A 19,356-nucleotide genomic window follows, 5' to 3' on the forward strand; every position below is an offset into this window, starting at 1 on the left:
CTGCGGCTGCAATTCTGAAGCCTAACTGGCTGCCCTTGCCGCCTCGGAGGTGAAGTGTACTGCGTTCATTGGCTTCCAGGCGCCGGCCGCGTGTGATGTCCCGGGCAACGATTGGCTCTCGCCTGCCGGGGACTTCTCTCACCGGGACTAGGGCTTCCCGGGAAGTGGACTGGCAGAGGACTGGGCTAGCTAGCTGTCTCTTCGGACCCAGGAGGAGACCCCCCCGCCCTCCGGTGTGAGGCGGCCTCCGAGGGCCGGGTGGGCTGGCGAGCCGACGCGGCGGCGGCGGCGGAGGAGGCTGTGAGGAGTGTGTGGGACAGGACCCGGGACAGAGGAACCATGGCCCCGCAGAACCTGAGCACCTTTTGCCTGTTGCTGCTGTACCTCATCGGGGCCGTGATTGCCGGGTGAGGAGCAGACACAGGGCCCGTGGGTCAGCCTTTGCTGGGGGTGGGAGGGCGTGGGGGATGTGGCATTGCCAGACTGAGGGAGTGGAGAGGGGCATCGCTGTGGGGTGGTGGAGGAAGGGGTAGTATGGGCCTGGCTAGTGGGGTGAGAGAACCGTGGGCGACACCAGTGAGAGGGCTTTAGGTCCAGAGAGGGCCTTAGGTAGAGCTAGATTTGCCCAGAGGAGTGGGAGTTGGATGCATTGCCAAATGGCATTTGGGGGATGAGGAGAGTTTGAGGGAAAGAAGGTGGTTGTGAGCTGAAGCATTGTCACGAGAGCTGGGGAAGAAAGAGGGGTGACTGACTGTATGGCAAGGTAATGACAGGGTCAGGCTGAGGTTTGGGGGATGGACCTTTGTTTGATCGAAGAGGTGGGTTGCTGTGCCCTGCTGAGCTGGAGAAGTGGATGATACTCTATGCCAAGCCTACAACGAGCCATTGGGGGGCCGACATTAAAGTGGATGGATGATGCCAGATCGAGTTGGGACTGAACGAAATCGGATGGGGGAGGGGAGCAAGAAGACCCTTGGAGAGCCCTTGTACTTCCCAGCTTCTTGGGCTATGTATTATCTTCAGTTGCTTCATCTTTAACGTTCTAGCAGTGCTACTGTTAGAACATTTAAGTGGCATAATCTTTTTAAATAAGGAAAGTCATCCTTTGAGACTGTTATTTGACTTTTAGAAAAGTCAAAAGTCATTGGGAGCCAGTATAGGGAAAGGGAGGAAGAGTTCATTTGACTGTATGATTATTGCCTAAAAATAACATAAGACCATAAAATAAGGAAGCCGTTTTCTTGATTGAAGGTGGCTCTAAACGAAGAGTTCCACAGATGTTTTGAATAATCTAAAAAGAAGTATATAACCTCTTACTGTGATTGCATCAATATGTAATATTCATTACAAATTCTGGTGTTGTCTTTTTAGTCATTCTTTGTGTGTGCATGCGTCGCATAAACCATTTTTGTATTTCTTTGTTCAGATACAAACCTAAATGTAGAGGAAAAAAATTTTTTTGCTTTTAAAAATGTAACATATAACTCTTTAATGAAGTATTCTCTCCCTCTACTTCCCAGGCGAGATTTCTATAAGATCTTGGGGGTGCCTCGAAGCGCCTCTATAAAGGACATTAAAAAGGCCTATAGGAAACTAGCTCTGCAGCTTCATCCTGACCGGAACCCTGATGATCCACAAGCCCAGGAGAAATTCCAGGATCTGGGTGCTGCTTATGAGGTGAGTCCTAAAAAACGATAAAGTATGAATAAAATCTGTAGGTGTAGAAAAAACGTTTACTACAGAGAAACACTCCTTTCAGTTCACTTTTATTTATTATTGTTATTATTATTTTGGGGGGGGGGCTAAGTCTTGCTCTACTACCCAGGCTGGAGTGCAGTGGCATGTCTCCACTCACTGAAACCCCTGCCTCCTGGGTTCAAACCATTCTCCTGCCTCAACCTCCCGAGTAGCTGGGATTACAGGCGCCCGCCACCACACCCAGCCAATTTTTCTATTTTTAGTAGAGTCAGGGTTTCACCATGTTGGCCAGGCTGGTCTCAAACTCCTGACCTCAAGTGATCTGCCCACCTTAGCCTCCCAAAGTGCTGAGATTACAGGCATGAGCCACTGCACCCAGCCAAGGTCACTTTTATTTAAAAACTAAACAGTAGATAAAAGTAAAAGTAGTACTTGATGCTGTATTGTACTAGATATTACATTCACATTAGTAGATGCCATTTTCTTCCTTTTTATATTAATATTTATTTCAATAAGGAGAATAATGTTGAAAAAGAATAAATGAAAGATTGATAGATTAATAAGTAGATCAACTGATAGGTCTATCAGTCAATCAGTTTGGGAGCTAGAGCCAAAAATAAAAAGAAAACCTTCATGAGAGTTGCAAACCTTACATGACCATATGAACTAGACAAATGACATGCAAGGCAGGTATAAGTTAAAACATGGCAGGAGATATTCTGCCTCTGTATTGGGAAGCAATAAGGATTGTTGAGGACTTTGACAAACTGAAGGCTCCTTGCCCAATTTCAAGGGAGCAGCTGTTACTCAACCCCAACCAATTTTTGTCATATAAATGCAAATAGTATTTTCCTAGATGATTTAATTTTTCAAGAAAAGTTGAAAATCTAGATTTTTATATAAGTTCTGCTTGTAAAAATGTTGGTAACTAATTCAGTTAAATTTCTTTTTTTACATAGATCAAACAAAGCACAGCTTTAATTCGATTTTGCAACGTCTAATCTGGGGGTCAGAACACTTTCATGTGTATCATCTCATTTAATCTTTACTAGGACGCCAGGAAATATAGTAGAGCTAGGCATATTTTCTCATTTTCTAAATGGACACAGAAGAAAATTAATTGAACTAAAAGTCGCAGAGCTAAAACTCCCAAATTTAAGTTAAAATTATTGTATATTGAGAAGCCTAGAAACAAATTGAAAACTATTTTAGGAAGACACAAAGCTCAAAAGAAAGGGATCCTAAGACCTCTTAGATTAAAGAAGCAATGGAACTGAGTCAGTGACTTATATCCAGGTGAGTCCAAGAGCTCTTGGGGTCCTTCTTCTTTCAACACCTTCAGGGATCCTATGGGACAGAAACTCTTAACCTGAGGCACGTGAATAAACTTGAAAAGGTTGTTGGCCCATCCTAAATTACATGTAACATTTTGTTTCCTGTTGATAATATGGATTCCATATTTTGCACTGAATGTTCTGTGAATAGACCCTTGTTTCCCAGGCACCCAATACTCAAAAACATTTTCTAGGGAAGCTGAACTTACCATGCTGTCTAAAAAATCTACATGTTCTTTATCTATGACGTAGGCAAGCTATACAAAGGTCAGTCATGAAATTGCAGTTTATTTAACTATTAACAACCCTTGAAATTTCTTTTTTCTTTTTGTCATTCAAGCTTGATTGCCTTTAGTCTTAGGTAAATTAGTGTTCATAAATTAGAATCCGAGTACAGTTATGAAGATTCTTTTATGAATACAAATTTGTTTTCTCTACAGAGCTAGGATTACTGCTGGCATTTTAGTACTTAGGAATCTGTGTATTGGTTGCCAATCAACTAAAACCTTTTTTCTTTTAAAATAGTTTCCAAGACCATGGAGTAAAATTACATTCCTTGATGGAAGAAAAGTGAGGAGGAAGTGAATGATAATAAATGACTTCAAGAGTAGTTTTCAGGAGACTATTAGAGAAGCCTCTGATGTCTAAAAAGAAACTGAGTCTTTGGGGGTTTTAAAATGGTGTTTTTTATAGTCTCATATGCAGGGTTCATTTCTTTGCCAAGATAAGATCAGGGAAGTAGACTAAAAGTGAAAACACTGGAGATCCAGATAATAATAAGAGATTTTCTTAATTTTTTTTTAAGTTAACTATGCCCATTTCTGCTTCCCCCAAGTACCTATTTTCTAAAGATATTTGTGAAAACATTCTTTTCTCTCCCTTTTTCTATCATATGGCTTTAATCAAGTACTGTGGTCACTTCTGGAATAACCCATTTGCCTTTGCTTTTAAGACTCTTCACTCTCTTGTATACTCAATTTTTGTTTATCCTTTCAAGGATATCTTAAATGTTAATACATTTTTGCCATAACTCCTTACACCTCATTTGGGCCCTAAGCCAAGAGTGTGTCCTGTTTGAATATGCCTTTCTTTCAAGTCAACAAGCCCCATCTACTTTGAACCTCTCTTTTTCTGGGCCACCATGAAGATGGTTTTGAAATAACTTTCTCCTTCAGCCTCTTGTCTAAGTAAAAGTTTTTAAATATCAAAGGAAGATTTTTAAGCCATTTAGTTTTCAAAGTATATATGTGCATATACATCAGATTGCTCTAAATAAAAGAGAAACTTTTTTTGCATGTTGAAGGCAAATTTTGAAGAGAATAGAAGCTTACTTTGTTTTTACATTCTTTAGTATTATACAGCGAGAAAGCATATATCATGATTGTGTATGTAGCTCTCTAAAACTGCTAAAACTTCAAGAATTATTTCAAGCAGTGAAATTGACCTTGAATAACCTTTATGGAGTATTGTCACCTATTACTCTCTCTGCATTTCAAACTCAGGACATTACAGACTTAAACATACATATATAAAAGGCAGGCAGCATTCTTCCACAAATGGATTTCTACATATACCAAAAAATGAAAAGATAGCTGCATAGGTCTCTCTGGGTGGCCTGTCACTTGATTTCCTCATGTGTGTGTGTGTTGGGTAGGGGGTGTTGTAGACCTGTAGGGCCACGTTGTTTTGAAGGTAGTATAGTGGTTAACAGCATAAGCACCAGAGTCAAACTGCATGGGAAGTAAACCTGAGGAATCCATCTTACCTGTTTCCTGTTACCTCCCTGACCTTCACAGCTACATTGCTAATCTCAGATATTATTTTTTAGTGACTAGGTGAGTTTTGATAACTTTAAATTAAAAGCATGAATTGAGCAATGCGGAATGAACAATGCATCCAAAAATTTAGTCTTAGAGAAAATAACTTTGTAAACATGGCTGAATACAGTACATAATGGAAACTACATTCTATTAAAATTTTAGACCCAGCGTCAAAGTAAAAACAAACATAAATATGACTGTGCCTTAACTGAATATTACCAACTCATGATCTTATCCTCCACTGGCTTTTATCCCCAGGTTCTGTCAGATAGTGAGAAACGGAAGCAGTACGATACTTATGGTGAAGAAGGATTAAAAGATGGTCATCAGAGCTCCCATGGAGACATTTTTTCACAGTGAGTAATTTACCTATCTGCAAAGTATTAGTGTCTGAGAATGGGTTACTTAGTGATGAAAGAATTATACCCATTCCCTAGTTCAGAAGCTTTTGATGAATAGTACAGTTCAGCTGATCCAAAGATCAATTATTGTCCTCCCTGTGGGAAGACAGTCTTCTATTTTCACAAAGCTTTAGGAAGGAGGGGTGGCACTAAAAGGACATTCCATCTACCCAACCATATCGGTGAAATCAATGCTGACAGTTCTCGGTGGGGGGAGGACATGTGTTGGAAACCAGTTCGTCCTTGCCTACTTGCTATCATGGAATCTGCAAACTACTTAATGAGCAAAATTATTGTAAGCAAAGATAGAAAAAGTCCTACTCCCATACCCAGAGCTGCCTCTCTCTCATCCTATCAACAAGTGAGGGTGATGATAATAACCAGCATTAGGAGAAGGAATTAGGGTGGAGGACTTTTGTCTCTTGCTTTCTGGGAGTGCTGGGTGGTTGGAATAATAAACACCTTTCCTCCTCACTCTTTGAACCCCTCTTTATTGATCATTTGAATTTCCACATTCCCTGATGATTACATATACTGAGAGACCCTAATCTGGGGTTTCAGGTCTGCGATTGTAAACAAAAAGATGTTTGAATCTGCATTTTTTGGGGGGAGCTCATTGTTTTCTTCAGGTTCCCAAAGGGTTCTATGAACCCTTCCCCAAAAGAAGTAAGAATCACTGTTGCATACAGTAGTTACCACAATTTGGTGCTTGGTTGGATGGCCTGGGGTGAGGGAGTAGATTTTTAGGGCCTGTAAAGACGTGTGAGTAACATGATGAGGACATCTCCCCGCCACCTCCACCTCTCCTTCCCTCAACAGGATCAACTTGGCTGTCCAAAGTGATCCCTAGGGATGCCAGAAAGAGAAAAATCTTCCCAAGCCTCCATCCTGTTCTCTCTCCTTGCCTTTATTTAAGATTCAGCGAATTCATTTACCTGAGTTGGTTGCTGGGAGACGGAATTATATAGTTATCATCATCACTGTGGTAATATCTGAGGCTTCTTAATAACACCAAAAAGTAACATTAGATTAAACCACCTGTAGGATTGAAGGGTACCTTTTTTATTAATCTCGAGTTATTCTTTTGTTACTTACAAAAATTAGTTTGGGTCTTATAGAGGCCAGAACTTCCTTCTCCTTAAACACTAGGGTTTTACTAAGGCTGATGCTTATTTAATTACATACTCAAGATTTTTGTGCAGAGCAGTAGCTTCTTTCAATGTTAGCTACTAAAAAGCATGTAAAGGGAACACTACATTACCCATAAAAATTACCCATAAAAATTCCTTAAATTAACCATTAAATTTAGCATTACACAGTTTATGTATACTATACTTTTTCTCAATAAGTCCACCATATTCAGACTTTTCCCAATATTGAAAGATTCTTATTTCATTGGTTGGGTCCAACATTGAATTCATTGGCATAGTGTGTATGTATGTATAGGCCATGTTGTATTAAAGAGTGAATTTTTTATAGTGAAGGACAATATAGTTACAATGTGGTTGATAGTGTATAAATTTTAAATTGTGTTTGATGTATGACTCCACTGTATTAAAAAATATCTTGCAGTTTTGCACAATGCGTTGGCAGAAACAATAGTTGATCAATGTAAAGAAAGTGAATTAATTGTGAAACATGAAGTCTTGATGTCTTTTTCTGATGACTTTACACTACAGCTTCTTTGGGGATTTTGGGTTCATGTTTGGAGGAACCCCTCGTCAGCAAGACAGAAATATTCCAAGAGGCAGTGACATCATTGTAGATCTGGAAGTCACTTTGGAAGAAGTATATGCAGGAAATTTTGTTGAAGTAAGTTCAAACAATACAGCTGTTCATATTAACTCCCAGAACTTGTACTTTTGATTAAAAATAAGAGGTTTCTATGTACCTTCTCTGTCTTTTCAAGGGTAAGAGAGAGTGATCAGATGCACAAAACTGAATTAATTATAATTTTTGGTTCATGATACTCTTGTCATTGTCTTATCACCCAGCTTGAGAACTAAGTAAAACATTACCATGACTTAATCTTAATTCCCTGTTCCATTACTCTGCCTCCTTTCAGAGGTAACTACTATATTGAATTATGTCTTCATTGTTCTTTTGCCATTCCTATTTTATTGTATATATGAATACCTGAATAATGTCTTGTTTGTTGTATCATTTTTGACTTTGTAGAAACAGTATCTTAATTCATTATTTTCCGAGACTGGTCCTTTTCACTCACTGTTATGTTACTAGGATTCACTCTTGTTGCTTATAGCTGTAACTCTGCTGGATAAAATTATACTGTGACCATAATTTATTAATAGGCATTTTTGTTTTTTCCAGTTTTATTCAATTCCAAAGAGTGCTTTTATGAACATGCTAATCCATATATCTAGGTTCAAATGAACAAGAATATCTCTTGGGTGTATATACTTGAGAGCAGAATTGCTGAGTAATATGAAAGTGTTCATTTTTGTAAGATAATACTGTATTGTTTTTGAAATTGATTGTACTGACACTTCTACATGCAATTTATGAGATCCTATAGATTCACTACCTCACCAATACTTGGAATTATTAGACTTCTTAATTTTTGCCCATCAAATGGGTATAAAATATTATCTCATTATGGTCTTATTTTACATTTTTTAAAATTACCAGTTAGGATCAGCATCTCTTCCTGTGTATATCGGCCATATTTGTTTCCTCTCTTGTGAAATGCCTGTTCATTCTTTTGCTTCTTTCTTACTGATTTCTAAGAATACTTCACTCTTGCTGCTAACTTTGTTGGCTGTATGTAATGCAAATGTAGCCTAACTGTTTGTAACTTGTCTTTTCATTATGTTTAAGATTTGTTTTCGGCTGGGCACAGTGGCTCACGCTTGTAATCCCAGCCCTTTGGAGGCCAAGGTGGGCAGATTATGAGGTCAGGAGGTTGAGACCAAACCTGTCCAATATAGTGAAACCCTGTTTCTACTAAAAAATACAAAAATTAGTCAGCCATGGTGGCACACACCTGTAGTCCCAGCTACTCGGGAGGCTGAGAGGCAGGAGAATTGCTTGAACCCAGGAGGTGGAGGTTGTGGTGAGTGGGGATGGTGCCACTTCACTCCAGCCTGCATGACAGAGACTCCATCTGAAAAAAAAAAAAGGATTTATTTCAATTTTCAGCAAACAGAACTAATTAATTTTAATGTAATCAAGTATATCAGTCTTTAGTGATTAGTTTTTGTGTCCTTTTAAATAAATTCTTTTTTTGTTCTGAAATAAGAAAGCTGTGTGCAGTGGAGCACACTTTAATCTCAGCTACTCAGGAGGCTGAGGTGGGAGGATTGCTTGAGTCCAGGAGTTTGAGGCTGTTGTGTCCTATGCTTTCATCTGTGAATAGCCACTGCACTCCAGCCTGGACAACATAACTGAAACCTATCTCTGAAAAAAAAAATTTTTAATAAACTAAGAAAGCTGTTCATCTATATTTTCTGCTAAAACTCTTAGCTCTTTTAATATGAGGTTACTCTTTTTTTTTAATTCTGGAAATATATCTCTCATTATTTCTTATAATATTTAATTCTTTATCACTTCTGTCTGGTCTTAACTTTCTTTTAAATACAAAAAATAAATGTTGTTTCTTTATCCTTCACTGCCTCCTTCTGGGAGGTACCTCATTTTGATCTCCCAGCTTACTTAAGAACTAAGTCTTCAGCTATATCCATATAGCTGATAACCCATATCTAATGGGATACAGCTATATCCATTCTAATAACCCATCTGCTGTATTTTAATTTCAACTCATATTTTTATGCATAATATTTCTACTTGAGTCTTGCATTATTTCTTACTCTAAATCATTTGCTAATGCCTTACCTTCTTAATATTATCATGCTTGTTTTATGTTCCTGGTCTAATCTTTTTTTAAGCAAAGTACAATGGCTTAAAATATATGTGTTATCCAGCTAGTTGTCTTTTGCAGAGCAGATAATTGAACTTCTCAGGTATATAGCTGTCTTGGCCTTTGAGCTGATATTCCCTTGCAGGTACCAGCAACTACCTTTCCCTGTAGAGCATCGTGGGCTGAACCCTGGCCCAATGGTTTTAACTGTGTTTTGCTTGGTTTCTTGGGGTGTTTTTTGTTTTGTTTTTTGACTGGAGTCTTTTGTTTTCTGCAGTCAGGGGAAACAGTTCAAAACAGCCCTCTATCTGTGGGATTTTCTTGTATATTCTGTGTTGTGGTTACTATTTCCTGGAATCCATGTTTTCTTGTAGTTTTTCCAGGATATTGGAGTAGACAGCCAGTTGCCTGTGCGTATGTGCCATCTTGACAAGAAGCGTATTCTTCTTAATTGAAGCTTCTTCTCTGAATAATTCAAAGAAGAGACATAGACAATCACAGAAGATGCAACTGGCTTATAATACTGTTCAGGCTGCAGGATAGGAGAAAAGGGTGTTAAAAATATTCGTAAATGGGTAAGGTTGTTTAGATGGGAGGAAAGGGGTGAGCCTAATTAGCGCCCATGTTCCTTTCCAAGGCTGTTCTGCAGTTGTCACTAATACACGGTAGACATCGCTGTTTGCTGTTAGTGTGTTCCTGAACAAACTCTTTTTTAATCCTGTTATTGTGAAGGCCGTAAATGGCTTTGCTATTTCAATAACCTCATGGTAAATTCTTTATTCCTTTTTTTCACTCCTGTTCCTTCTGTATGTAAATTCTTTTTAAAGAAAAAAGTACCTTGAGAAGTAAGATAGTAAGATGGTTAAGCAGCATGGACTTTGCAGCTAGACTGCCTAATTTAGAATCCTGGCTCTCCCATGTATTAGTCATGTGGCCTTGGTCATGCTACTTAACCTGTCTATACTTTTGTTACCTCATCTGTAAAATGGGGATAACAACAGTACCTACCTCTAACAGTTGTTGTGAGGATTAAATGAATTTGTAGAAGTGTTTGGCACATTGCTTGGCATGTATTAATTTAGTGCTGTAAAGTGTTTGCTCTGATGACTGTTATTGTTGCTATAATTTCTTCTGTTGACCTGGGCCTTTTATATGTTGTTAGGCTTTAAGGGATTTTTTCTCTAAGCATTTGTCATTCTGCTGCATGAGCACATACCTTGTGATTAGATGTTTGACTAATTAAACAGGTAAAACTAGGAATACATTTCTGTATATATATCAATGTTACATTCTTAGAGGGATCGGAATGTTTGATTGCAATCAACTACAAAGAGATGGTCATTGTTTCTCTTCCTACATGTTAAAGTATCTGAATGGAGATAGCTCCAGAAAATAGCCCTGGATTGAGTTTCCTGAAATAAGGAGGCGTTTTCAGTAGGTTAATCATAGGATTGGATGGTAGCCACATACCAGGTTTTGAAGCTGGCAGTTGTTCCTCAGGGGTTATGCTTTACACAGCTCGAATTTCTTAAAAGATAACTACATGAACTACTTTAACTTAGTAGCATTTAGTTGTGGCTTAGAAATGCTGATATTATACACTTCATTTTTCGGTTCTCTTGTTTCTTACTCCTGTCTCTACTTCTCCAGCTTTAGAATTTGAGTCATTTAAGTATGTGTTTACTTCATTCCTGTTTGGGGGCTGATTTGTACTCTTCAAAGAGTTTTGTCAGCTCTAGATCTCTGAGGGATAGACTGCCAGAGAAGGGGATGCTTCAGTCCAGGCACATGTACAGAGCCTTGATCAGTTGAGGAAATGAAAAGCAGGGAGAAGCTGATGTTGTCTATTCACTTCCTAGGTAGTCAGAAACAAACCTGTGGCGAGGCAGGCTCCTGGCAAACGGAAATGCAACTGTCGGCAAGAGATGCGGACCACCCAGCTAGGCCCTGGACGCTTCCAAATGACCCAGGAGGTGGTCTGTGATGAATGCCCAAATGTCAAGTAAGTGAAAGCACCTTCTTTTGTCTACCAAGAAGTACGTCTTAATCTCGTTTATCTAGTCAAATGCTAATGGTCCATACTAGTCTTTCTGTGTCTCCTCCCCACTGCCATGTTCTGCAAAAGGACAGGGCAAAACAATGTACATTTTTTTCTGCAGTGTTTCTTCTAAATATCTCCTTTTATGTTTCTGAACTAACAAGCAGTGCCCTTTATTTCTGATCTATTCAAAATGCTTCACTTTCTTCCATCTTGTACTATTAGAGCAGCCTTATATGTTTAGACAATGTATGGTAGCTTTGCCCTGGATTTTAGCACATAGAAGATGTAAATGATTATTAGATAGTTTGGTCAAGTAGAGGTACGCTATAGTCTTCCAAGAAAAAGCACTGATAAAATAAATAAAACTTTATCTGTATCTGATGTTCTGTTTATATTTTCATTATTTTTCTTCTCTTTTAATTCTCTTTATCTCAGACTAGTGAATGAAGAGCGAACGCTGGAAGTAGAAATAGAACCTGGAGTGAGAGACGGCATGGAATACCCCTTTATTGGAGAAGGTGAAATACTGATAGCGGATTTTTATTGTCATAACTTTCTGTTCTCTGCTTGCTTGTGAGTACCTCTCACCCCTGCCTTACTCCATCGTACTGTTCACATAGTAAATGTATATGTAATTTCCAACACTCTCCAGCCAGTTTTAGGGTATGCAAAGCCTTTTATTCACCTGAAGCAATAGCATTGCCATTTATCCTTTGAATGTCATGGCCAAAAGTTATTATGACGTAGCCTAAGTTTTATCAAAATTTAGGGTGTTTAGACCTTAATGAATTTTCACTCAGCAATGAAAGAAGATTATGTAACTCTAGTTGACATTAATAAGATGCTCTCAGGACCTCACCTTTAGACTTAAGTTTAAAACTCTACAAATAAAAAAAGCTCTAAGACTTAGGTTTAGGAGACCAGTGAATCATTCTTTGTTTAGGAACTAGGTCCAGTTATGTCCTGCTATATCTAAGGCAAAGGTGATGATTTCTAATAATCTGAAACTTATAACCAGGCGGAGATGCTGCCCTCACAGATAGATCTGACAGAGTCAATGCCCAAAATGGTGGATTAAAAAAATTTCTCAGTTGCCAGATAGACTTCTGGTATTCAACTTGTATGATTTACAGTACGATGTAATCTGCTCTGACTAGGTGAGCCTCACGTGGATGGGGAGCCTGGAGATTTACGGTTCCGAATCAAAGTTGTCAAGTAAGTAATCTAATTTTAGAGGTCTTCTCAGATGAGTCAGATTATAGAGATGTGGGTGGCCTTCAGAGCAGTTAGACTTTTTTCTGTTTCATTCCCATATTACCCTAAATGATGATTTGTAACGCCTCTACAAGGTTGAAAGCTTGGGGTTGGGCCCTAGGATTGAGCCCCAGTTATTTATTTACTTAGGACGTACAAATGCAAAAGATGTTGAAAGGCAAGAATTGATAAGTAAGGGATAATAAAAGAGAAGCAACAAGATAGGGAGTCAAAGCTGAGATTTTAGCTGAAGAACTATGGCACCATACAAGAAAAGGAAACGTTTCTATAGAAAGAAGCTTCTACATCATATGCAGCTTCTGTGAAGAGAGAGCCTTTCTTTTGTGAGCTTCTCTTCAGCATGAAGTGCTGCTTAGATGATAATTTTGCCTGGAACTCTGGCCTTCTTGATTACTATTTCTCTCTTGTTACCACTTTGGAAACCAGTTAATACCTCTGCCTCTGTAAGGAGTCATCAAAACAGAGTTCCCACCAGAATATGGAGAAAGGCCCCCCATTGTCTGGGACTTTTCCTTCATGCACTCTTTAATCCCAGTGTTGTTTTCCCTGGCTTCTTTACCTACCTTGTCTTTATCATCGCTTCTTAGAGAAACTGGAATGTGTGTTGTTTCCTGAATAAACCTGACACCTTCCTAGTTTTGCCAGAATTCTTTCTCACTCTATTTCCCCTGCCCTGCACGCATTTTATCTGCATTTCTGCAGCCAACTTAGTCCTGTGAGCTCAGCTCAGGAAACTTCCATAGACCGATTTCTGAAGATGATCTCCCTAGAAGTTGTCTTTATCCCTTTTCCATAATCTAATGTATTTTTACGTATACTCTGCCTTTTGCTGATTATGTGTTCCTTAAGAGTAGCATTTAATAATAACAAATAACTTTAATAATAACAACTTTATTTTCTCATTTAATACTATACACAAAGGTATGTCTATGAAATGTTTATTGTTTGAAAGAGTGGTGTTCGCCTTTTTCCAAGATTTTTCTAACAACTCTTTGAACTTAAAGAAAGTTGGAAATTAATGATTTTTACCTTGTTCTGTTTTTAGGCACCCAATATTTGAAAGGAGAGGAGATGATTTGTACACAAATGTGACAATCTCATTAGTTGAGTCGCTGGTTGGCTTTGAAATGGCTATTACTCATTTGGATGGTCACAAGGTAAACCAACCAATTTACTTGTTCTCCGTCCTTTTAAAGCCTTTATGTGGGTAGTTTTGAGATTGATCACCTGTTTCAGTCATTGAGAACCAGAGGGTTTCTCAGTTGTATTCTGCCTTCTCTGCTTACTCTGCTGCTGAGCATCCAGCAATAACAGTGCCAGACCTCTCAGCTACTCAGAATGGATTGCACAGCCTTTGACAGTCTTGTCTTTATAATGTCTATTAATGAAAACCTTTTTTTTTTACTTGTTTTTGTGTTTGATTTTTCTTTTTAAAAACCTTGTTTCTTTGACTCATATTGTCCTAATGGCGTTTCCTTTGCTCCTTCATCGTTTCTTTTTGCTGAGCTGTGACATCAGCCTTGTGTACCAGTGCTCACTAGAAGCTGCGTGATGTGCTTCAGATGTACCACTCCTGCTGCAGTACGTTCCCTTTTGTTTTCTAGGTACATATTTCCCGGGATAAGATCACCAGGCCAGGAGCGAAGCTATGGAAGAAAGGGGAAGGGCTCCCCAACTTTGACAACAATAATATCAAGGGCTCTTTGATAATCACTTTTGATGTGGACTTCCCAAAAGAACAGTTAACAGAGGAAGCAAGAGAAGGTATGGGATATGGCATGTGTGTGTGTGAGTGAAACAGAATCACTTAAAACATATGAGCTGGACCACACTGTAAAAGGGAAGATGGGACAGACAGTAGAAAGATTAGAAGCTTAGGGGTGCATGTCTAGAATGACTGGTTGAGAAGAGGGCCCTGCTGGGGGTCCGAAATAATAAGAGAAAGGAGAGCAATGAAGGAGGTTAAAACTGAAAAGAGGATACAGTAGAAGGAATGGAAAACAGCTAAAGAGTTTTCTTTCCCTTTTGATTGCCTCTTCTCATTCCTCATTTTATAGGACTTTGTGGGATGTGTATGTGGTATGGGGGCCTAAAAGAAAGAGATTAGGGATCATCCTGAACACACAAATGCATGTGTGGGGTTACCTCCACGCGATTACTTTGGAGATTGGTAGTTATTTAATTCACGTCCATGTTTGTCATAAGGCCTTTTATGAGCCTTTTCTTGAAATATGTTCTTTAAACGCTAGGAAAGTAACATTCTTTGTTAATGGAGTCATTGTTCATTCTTTCTTCAGGTATCAAACAGCTCCTGAAACAAGGGTCAGTGCAAAAGGTATATAATGGACTGCAAGGATATTAAGAGTGAATAAAGTTGGACTTTGTTTAAAATAAGTGAATCAGCGATATTTATTATCTGCAGGGTTTTTTGTGTGTGTTTTTGTTTTTATTTACAATATGCAAGGTTGGCTTAATTTTTTTTTTTTGTCTAATGATCATCATGAAATGAATAAGAGGGCTTAAGAATTTGTCCATTTGCATTCAGAAAAGAATGACCAGCAAAAGATTTACTAATACCTCTCCCTTTGGGGATTTAATGTCTGGTGCTGCCGCCTGAGTTTCAAGAATTAAAGCTGCAAGAGGACTCCAGGAGCAAAAGAAACACAACATAGAGGGTTGGAGTTGTTAGCAATTTCATTCAAAATGCCAACTGGAGAAGTCTGTTTTTAAATACATTTTGTTGTTATTTTTTTCATGACTCCTGTTTCTTCTGTGAGCTATTTGGGTTGTCCTCTGATCATCAAGGAAGATGGGTGCACAAGCATGCAAAACAGTGATAGAGATCCAGTCCCCATGCCCAACTAAACACACGGTGTCTGCTAGAAAGGAGCTTGGAAGAAACTGAACGGCTTATTGGGGTCCATAAATGAAGGTTACACAAAGATCTAATTGTCCTTGAGGAAGTATATTTTCTCTAATTTGGGAATCATAATCTGATATGGACACTTTACTGTTAAGATAGCTCCTTTCATGTATATCATTTCAGTTGACCTCATGATTGGAAAGCCATTGGTTTGTTTAGGAACAAGGACTGGCACTGATTCTAGAAAAGGAATTTAGAGTGGCAAATTACATTTGCTCTTCTCATGGCACCCAATTCAGATGGGATGTGATGAGTACATTTGACTTTTGAATTGCCTTCATTTTCTTATACATAGTTATATCATGCTGTACTTTTCTTGTACTTTGGACTTTTTGTCTCTGCTAGTTAGTATTTCAATTGTTTAACAACTGCTGTTGCATTATGTGTGGAGCTGCCTTCCAGCCATCAACATAGTTCCAGCAGCATCCCTGCCTTGGCTATACATACCTTAATATCGCTGGGCACGGTGGCTCACACCCATAATCCCAGCCCTTTGGGAAGCCGAGGCGGGCTGATCACTTGAGGTCAGGAATTCGAGACCAGCTTGGCCAACATGGTGAAACCCCGTCTCTACTAAAAATACAAAAATTAGCTGAGTGCAGTGGTGGGTGCCCGTAATCCTAGCTACTTCGGAGGCTGAAGTAGGAGAATCACTTGAACCTGGGAGGTGGAGGTTGCAGTGAGCTGAGATGGTACCACTGCACTCTAGTCTGAGCAACAGAGCAAGATTTCATCTCTAAAAAACAAAAAATTAAGTGAAACCACATAAATACGTGTCTAAGTTTAGTGGACTTTTTGTACCTGTAAGATTCATTATGTACTAAATTACCTCTAGTTGAGCATTTCTTAAGAATGATCATCATTTCCTTTGTATATTTTAGCCCAGAAGAAGTCTTGATCATAATTTGCACTTACTAATCCCCATTTTTCCAAGATGTGTGCAAGGGTCGGTCACGATACTAAGAGCTACAGCTACTAGTTTTGGTGAGAAAGAGCCCACAGAGATAATGTGTTTCCTACAAAGAAGAATGCTAATGGGGCTTTGTCACTCTTGTTATCCATTGTCTAGATTGCCATGATTTAATGAGTTAAGAATATTATTTCATCATTGGACCCTGTGAGGTGAGCATCAGGCAGCTGTAAGTGCTTTATCTGACGCACATTGTAATTTGGAAAGATTTATATTGAAGTTCCACAGATTTTCTTAAGAAGGGAAAATAAACACTGTAGAGGGAAGATGCTAGGTAGTTCATGTGGAAGAACAGATAATAATGTCTTCAGTTCTGAACGGGAAAAAAAAAGCCATTCCAGGGAGCTATGTAATGAGGCTGAAAGGATGCTTGGCCTGCAATCAGACTTAATCGCTAAGACACTGAGGAAGCCAGTTAACCTCAGTTTTCTCATCTGCAAAATGGAGACGATGAAGGGTGATATTTTTGTGTTTGGTCTTTTATGCATCTTGAACATCTTTTTGGCTATTCGGACACTTACTTATGTATACTTCTGCCCCTTAGCTGCATTCACTGTTGGTTAGGTGCTCGATTGCTGAATCCTAGACGGATGTTGCGCTCAGAAATCACTGAAAAGGGAACAGGATATGGAAACTTAAAACCTATTTGAAAAGTTCCATTGGGTGTTACTAGAAATGGGAATGGAAAGATAATTTTATTCTATTCCTTGAAAAAAATTGCTACTAACTCTAGTAGCAACTTTTACCATGAACAAAAGATATCCAAGGACTATGAAAGATAAGCAAGAGAAGAAAAGGCCGTTTGGTAAGTGTTCACTGTTAAAAATTCTAGTATTTTGGTCACTGAAATTGCCCCAAGACTCATGGTGAAGTGTTGGACACAGGTCACAGGCAGTGGGCACCAGTACAGCATCCATCATGATTTTAGATGTCAAAGAGCCCAGACCCTTTCTTATACCATTAAGAGAAATAAAACATTTCTGAGTTGTGTAACTTTAAGCACAGTTCCTCTAATAATGCAGTCAGCCTGAGAATGTCACGGCTGGGGGGCAGACTCATTACACAGAGCGTCAGTGAAAACCCTCTAGAGCTGCATAGTCCAATCTGGTAGCCACGTGTCGCAATTGAGTGCTTGAAATATAGCTCATCCAAACAGGTGCTATGAAGTATAAAATACACACTGGATTTTGAAGATTTAGTATTAAAAAAGAATGTAAAGTATCTCAAGTTTATATTGCTTACATGTTTAAATGACAGTATTTTGAATACAATTGGTGAAATAAAAATAGATGATTAAAAACAAAATATATTACTAAAATTCACCTGAGTTTTTTTTTCACTTTTCAGAATTTGGCTAATAGGAAATTTTAATTACATATGTCGTTCACATTGTATTTCTGTTGATTGCACTGCTCTAAAAAGTCTCGCCCAGGCTGCGCCAGGTCACTCAACAGAAGGTGACTTGTACTTTGGGATGAAGGGCCTCATGTTCGCTCCTATTCAGTTACCTCCCTCTCATTCAGTCAGTCCAGTGGTCCAGTCTGTTACCATGTTTTGGGATCCTCCAATTCAGTCATTCAGTATTTTGTCTGTGCCTCTCCACCTGATGTTATCTGCACACTATATTGACTGAGACCTAAGATTTTCATCTAAACAGTGAATAAAAGAGCTAGCCAAAGGATTGAAGCCAACTCAGATTTTGCCACTAAAAGCCTGTTCCAGATTGACAATCATCAGAACATCAGGGTAAAGTCATATCAACCTCTATGAAAATAATTGATTTTGCATCTAGCCATATTTCTTTATCTTATCCACACAAGTAGGCTGAGAGACCTTGTTGACATCCAATTAGACAACAGCCTGTTAGAAAATGGGGTGTGTCTGATGATGACTTACTCTTTGTGAACCCAGGCTGGGGCCTAGGGATCTTCACTTTCACATTTAGGTGATGTTCTCACTATTCTGGGATTGTGTCCAGATCAGAAGACAGGATTTCTTCAAAGAAAGCGTCTCTTATAATCAATCACCTCTTCCTTCTTGGGCTTCCATTTCCTCTTACTAATGTTCACTCTGCCCTTTTATATTGCAAGCATCATTTTTTGACAGAATATAGAAACAAAACAGGAGGTTTTATATGCCATAGTAGTTACCATGTGCGTACTCTAGAATCACACTGGTCAGATTCAAATTCCTGTTCTACTGCATACTAGCTCTGCCTTAATTTCTCCCTCTGTAAAATGGTCATAATAATAGTACGGATTTTGTAGAGTTGTTCGTTGATTGGACATTTACAACCAGAATGCCTCTCTTGGGACAGACAAGCAAAAAAGAACAAGTTAGTAACATATGTTGCACAACTGAGGCTTGGGAGGTTTATGATTTTTTAAAATTTTCCTTCCCTCTGCAATGCATGATGTTTGTCTGCAGGTGTCACTAATATAATGCTGTGAGAGCTGTAAAATCAGCTCTGGGGCTCCAGACCTCTTTTTTTGTTGTTGTTGTTTGAAAGCCATTTTCTGGTTATTGCCACTAAAAATCAGAATATTAAGTAAAACAACAATAATGATAATTTTCAATGCAAACTCTAATAATAGTGCATCTTAACTACCCTTCTCTCTTAGCCTCCCTAAATCCTAATGTAGACAAGGCAGATTCCACACAGGCTGGATTTTGATTTGGAGCTTTATTCTGCCAAATCCTGAGAATTAACAGTTATGGAAACCACTGCAAGGGGCCAAACTAGGTGTTAAGAACAAGGCTGAGTGTGGTGGCTCGCACCTGTGATCCCAGCACTTTGGGAGGCCGAGGTGGGAGAATCATCTGAGGCCAGGAGATCGAGACCAGCCTGGCCAACATGGTGAAACCCTATCTCTACTAAAAATACAAAAATTAGCCAGGCATGGTGGTGAGTGCCTATAATCCCAGCTACTCAGGAGGCTGAGGCAGAAGAATCACTTGAACCTGGGAGGCAGAGGTTGTAGTGAGCTGAGATTGTGCCACTGCACTTCAGCCTGGGT

At 39.0% G+C, this 19,356-nt stretch overlaps 1 protein-coding gene across 1 annotated transcript; it reads left to right on the top strand.

The window, feature by feature from the left end:
• The first annotated feature begins 102 nt into the window (after positions 1–102).
• Positions 103–15,204, top strand: DNAJB11 (DnaJ heat shock protein family (Hsp40) member B11). The gene is made up of 10 exons (XM_017538424.2): positions 103–407; positions 1,521–1,677; positions 5,111–5,208; positions 6,933–7,065; positions 10,990–11,132; positions 11,607–11,689; positions 12,329–12,386; positions 13,492–13,603; positions 14,051–14,210; positions 14,744–15,204. Exons 1-10 carry the CDS (start codon positions 340–342, stop codon positions 14,806–14,808), a joined length of 1,077 nt encoding a protein of 358 aa, XP_017393913.1. The 5' UTR covers positions 103–339; the 3' UTR covers positions 14,809–15,204.
• Positions 15,205–19,356: the final 4,152 nt, after the last annotated feature.

Source organism: Cebus imitator, unplaced genomic scaffold, assembly GCF_001604975.1.
Source record: "Cebus imitator isolate Cc_AM_T3 unplaced genomic scaffold, Cebus_imitator-1.0 Scaffold111, whole genome shotgun sequence".
In the NCBI taxonomy this organism is placed as follows: domain Eukaryota; kingdom Metazoa; phylum Chordata; class Mammalia; order Primates; family Cebidae; genus Cebus; species Cebus imitator.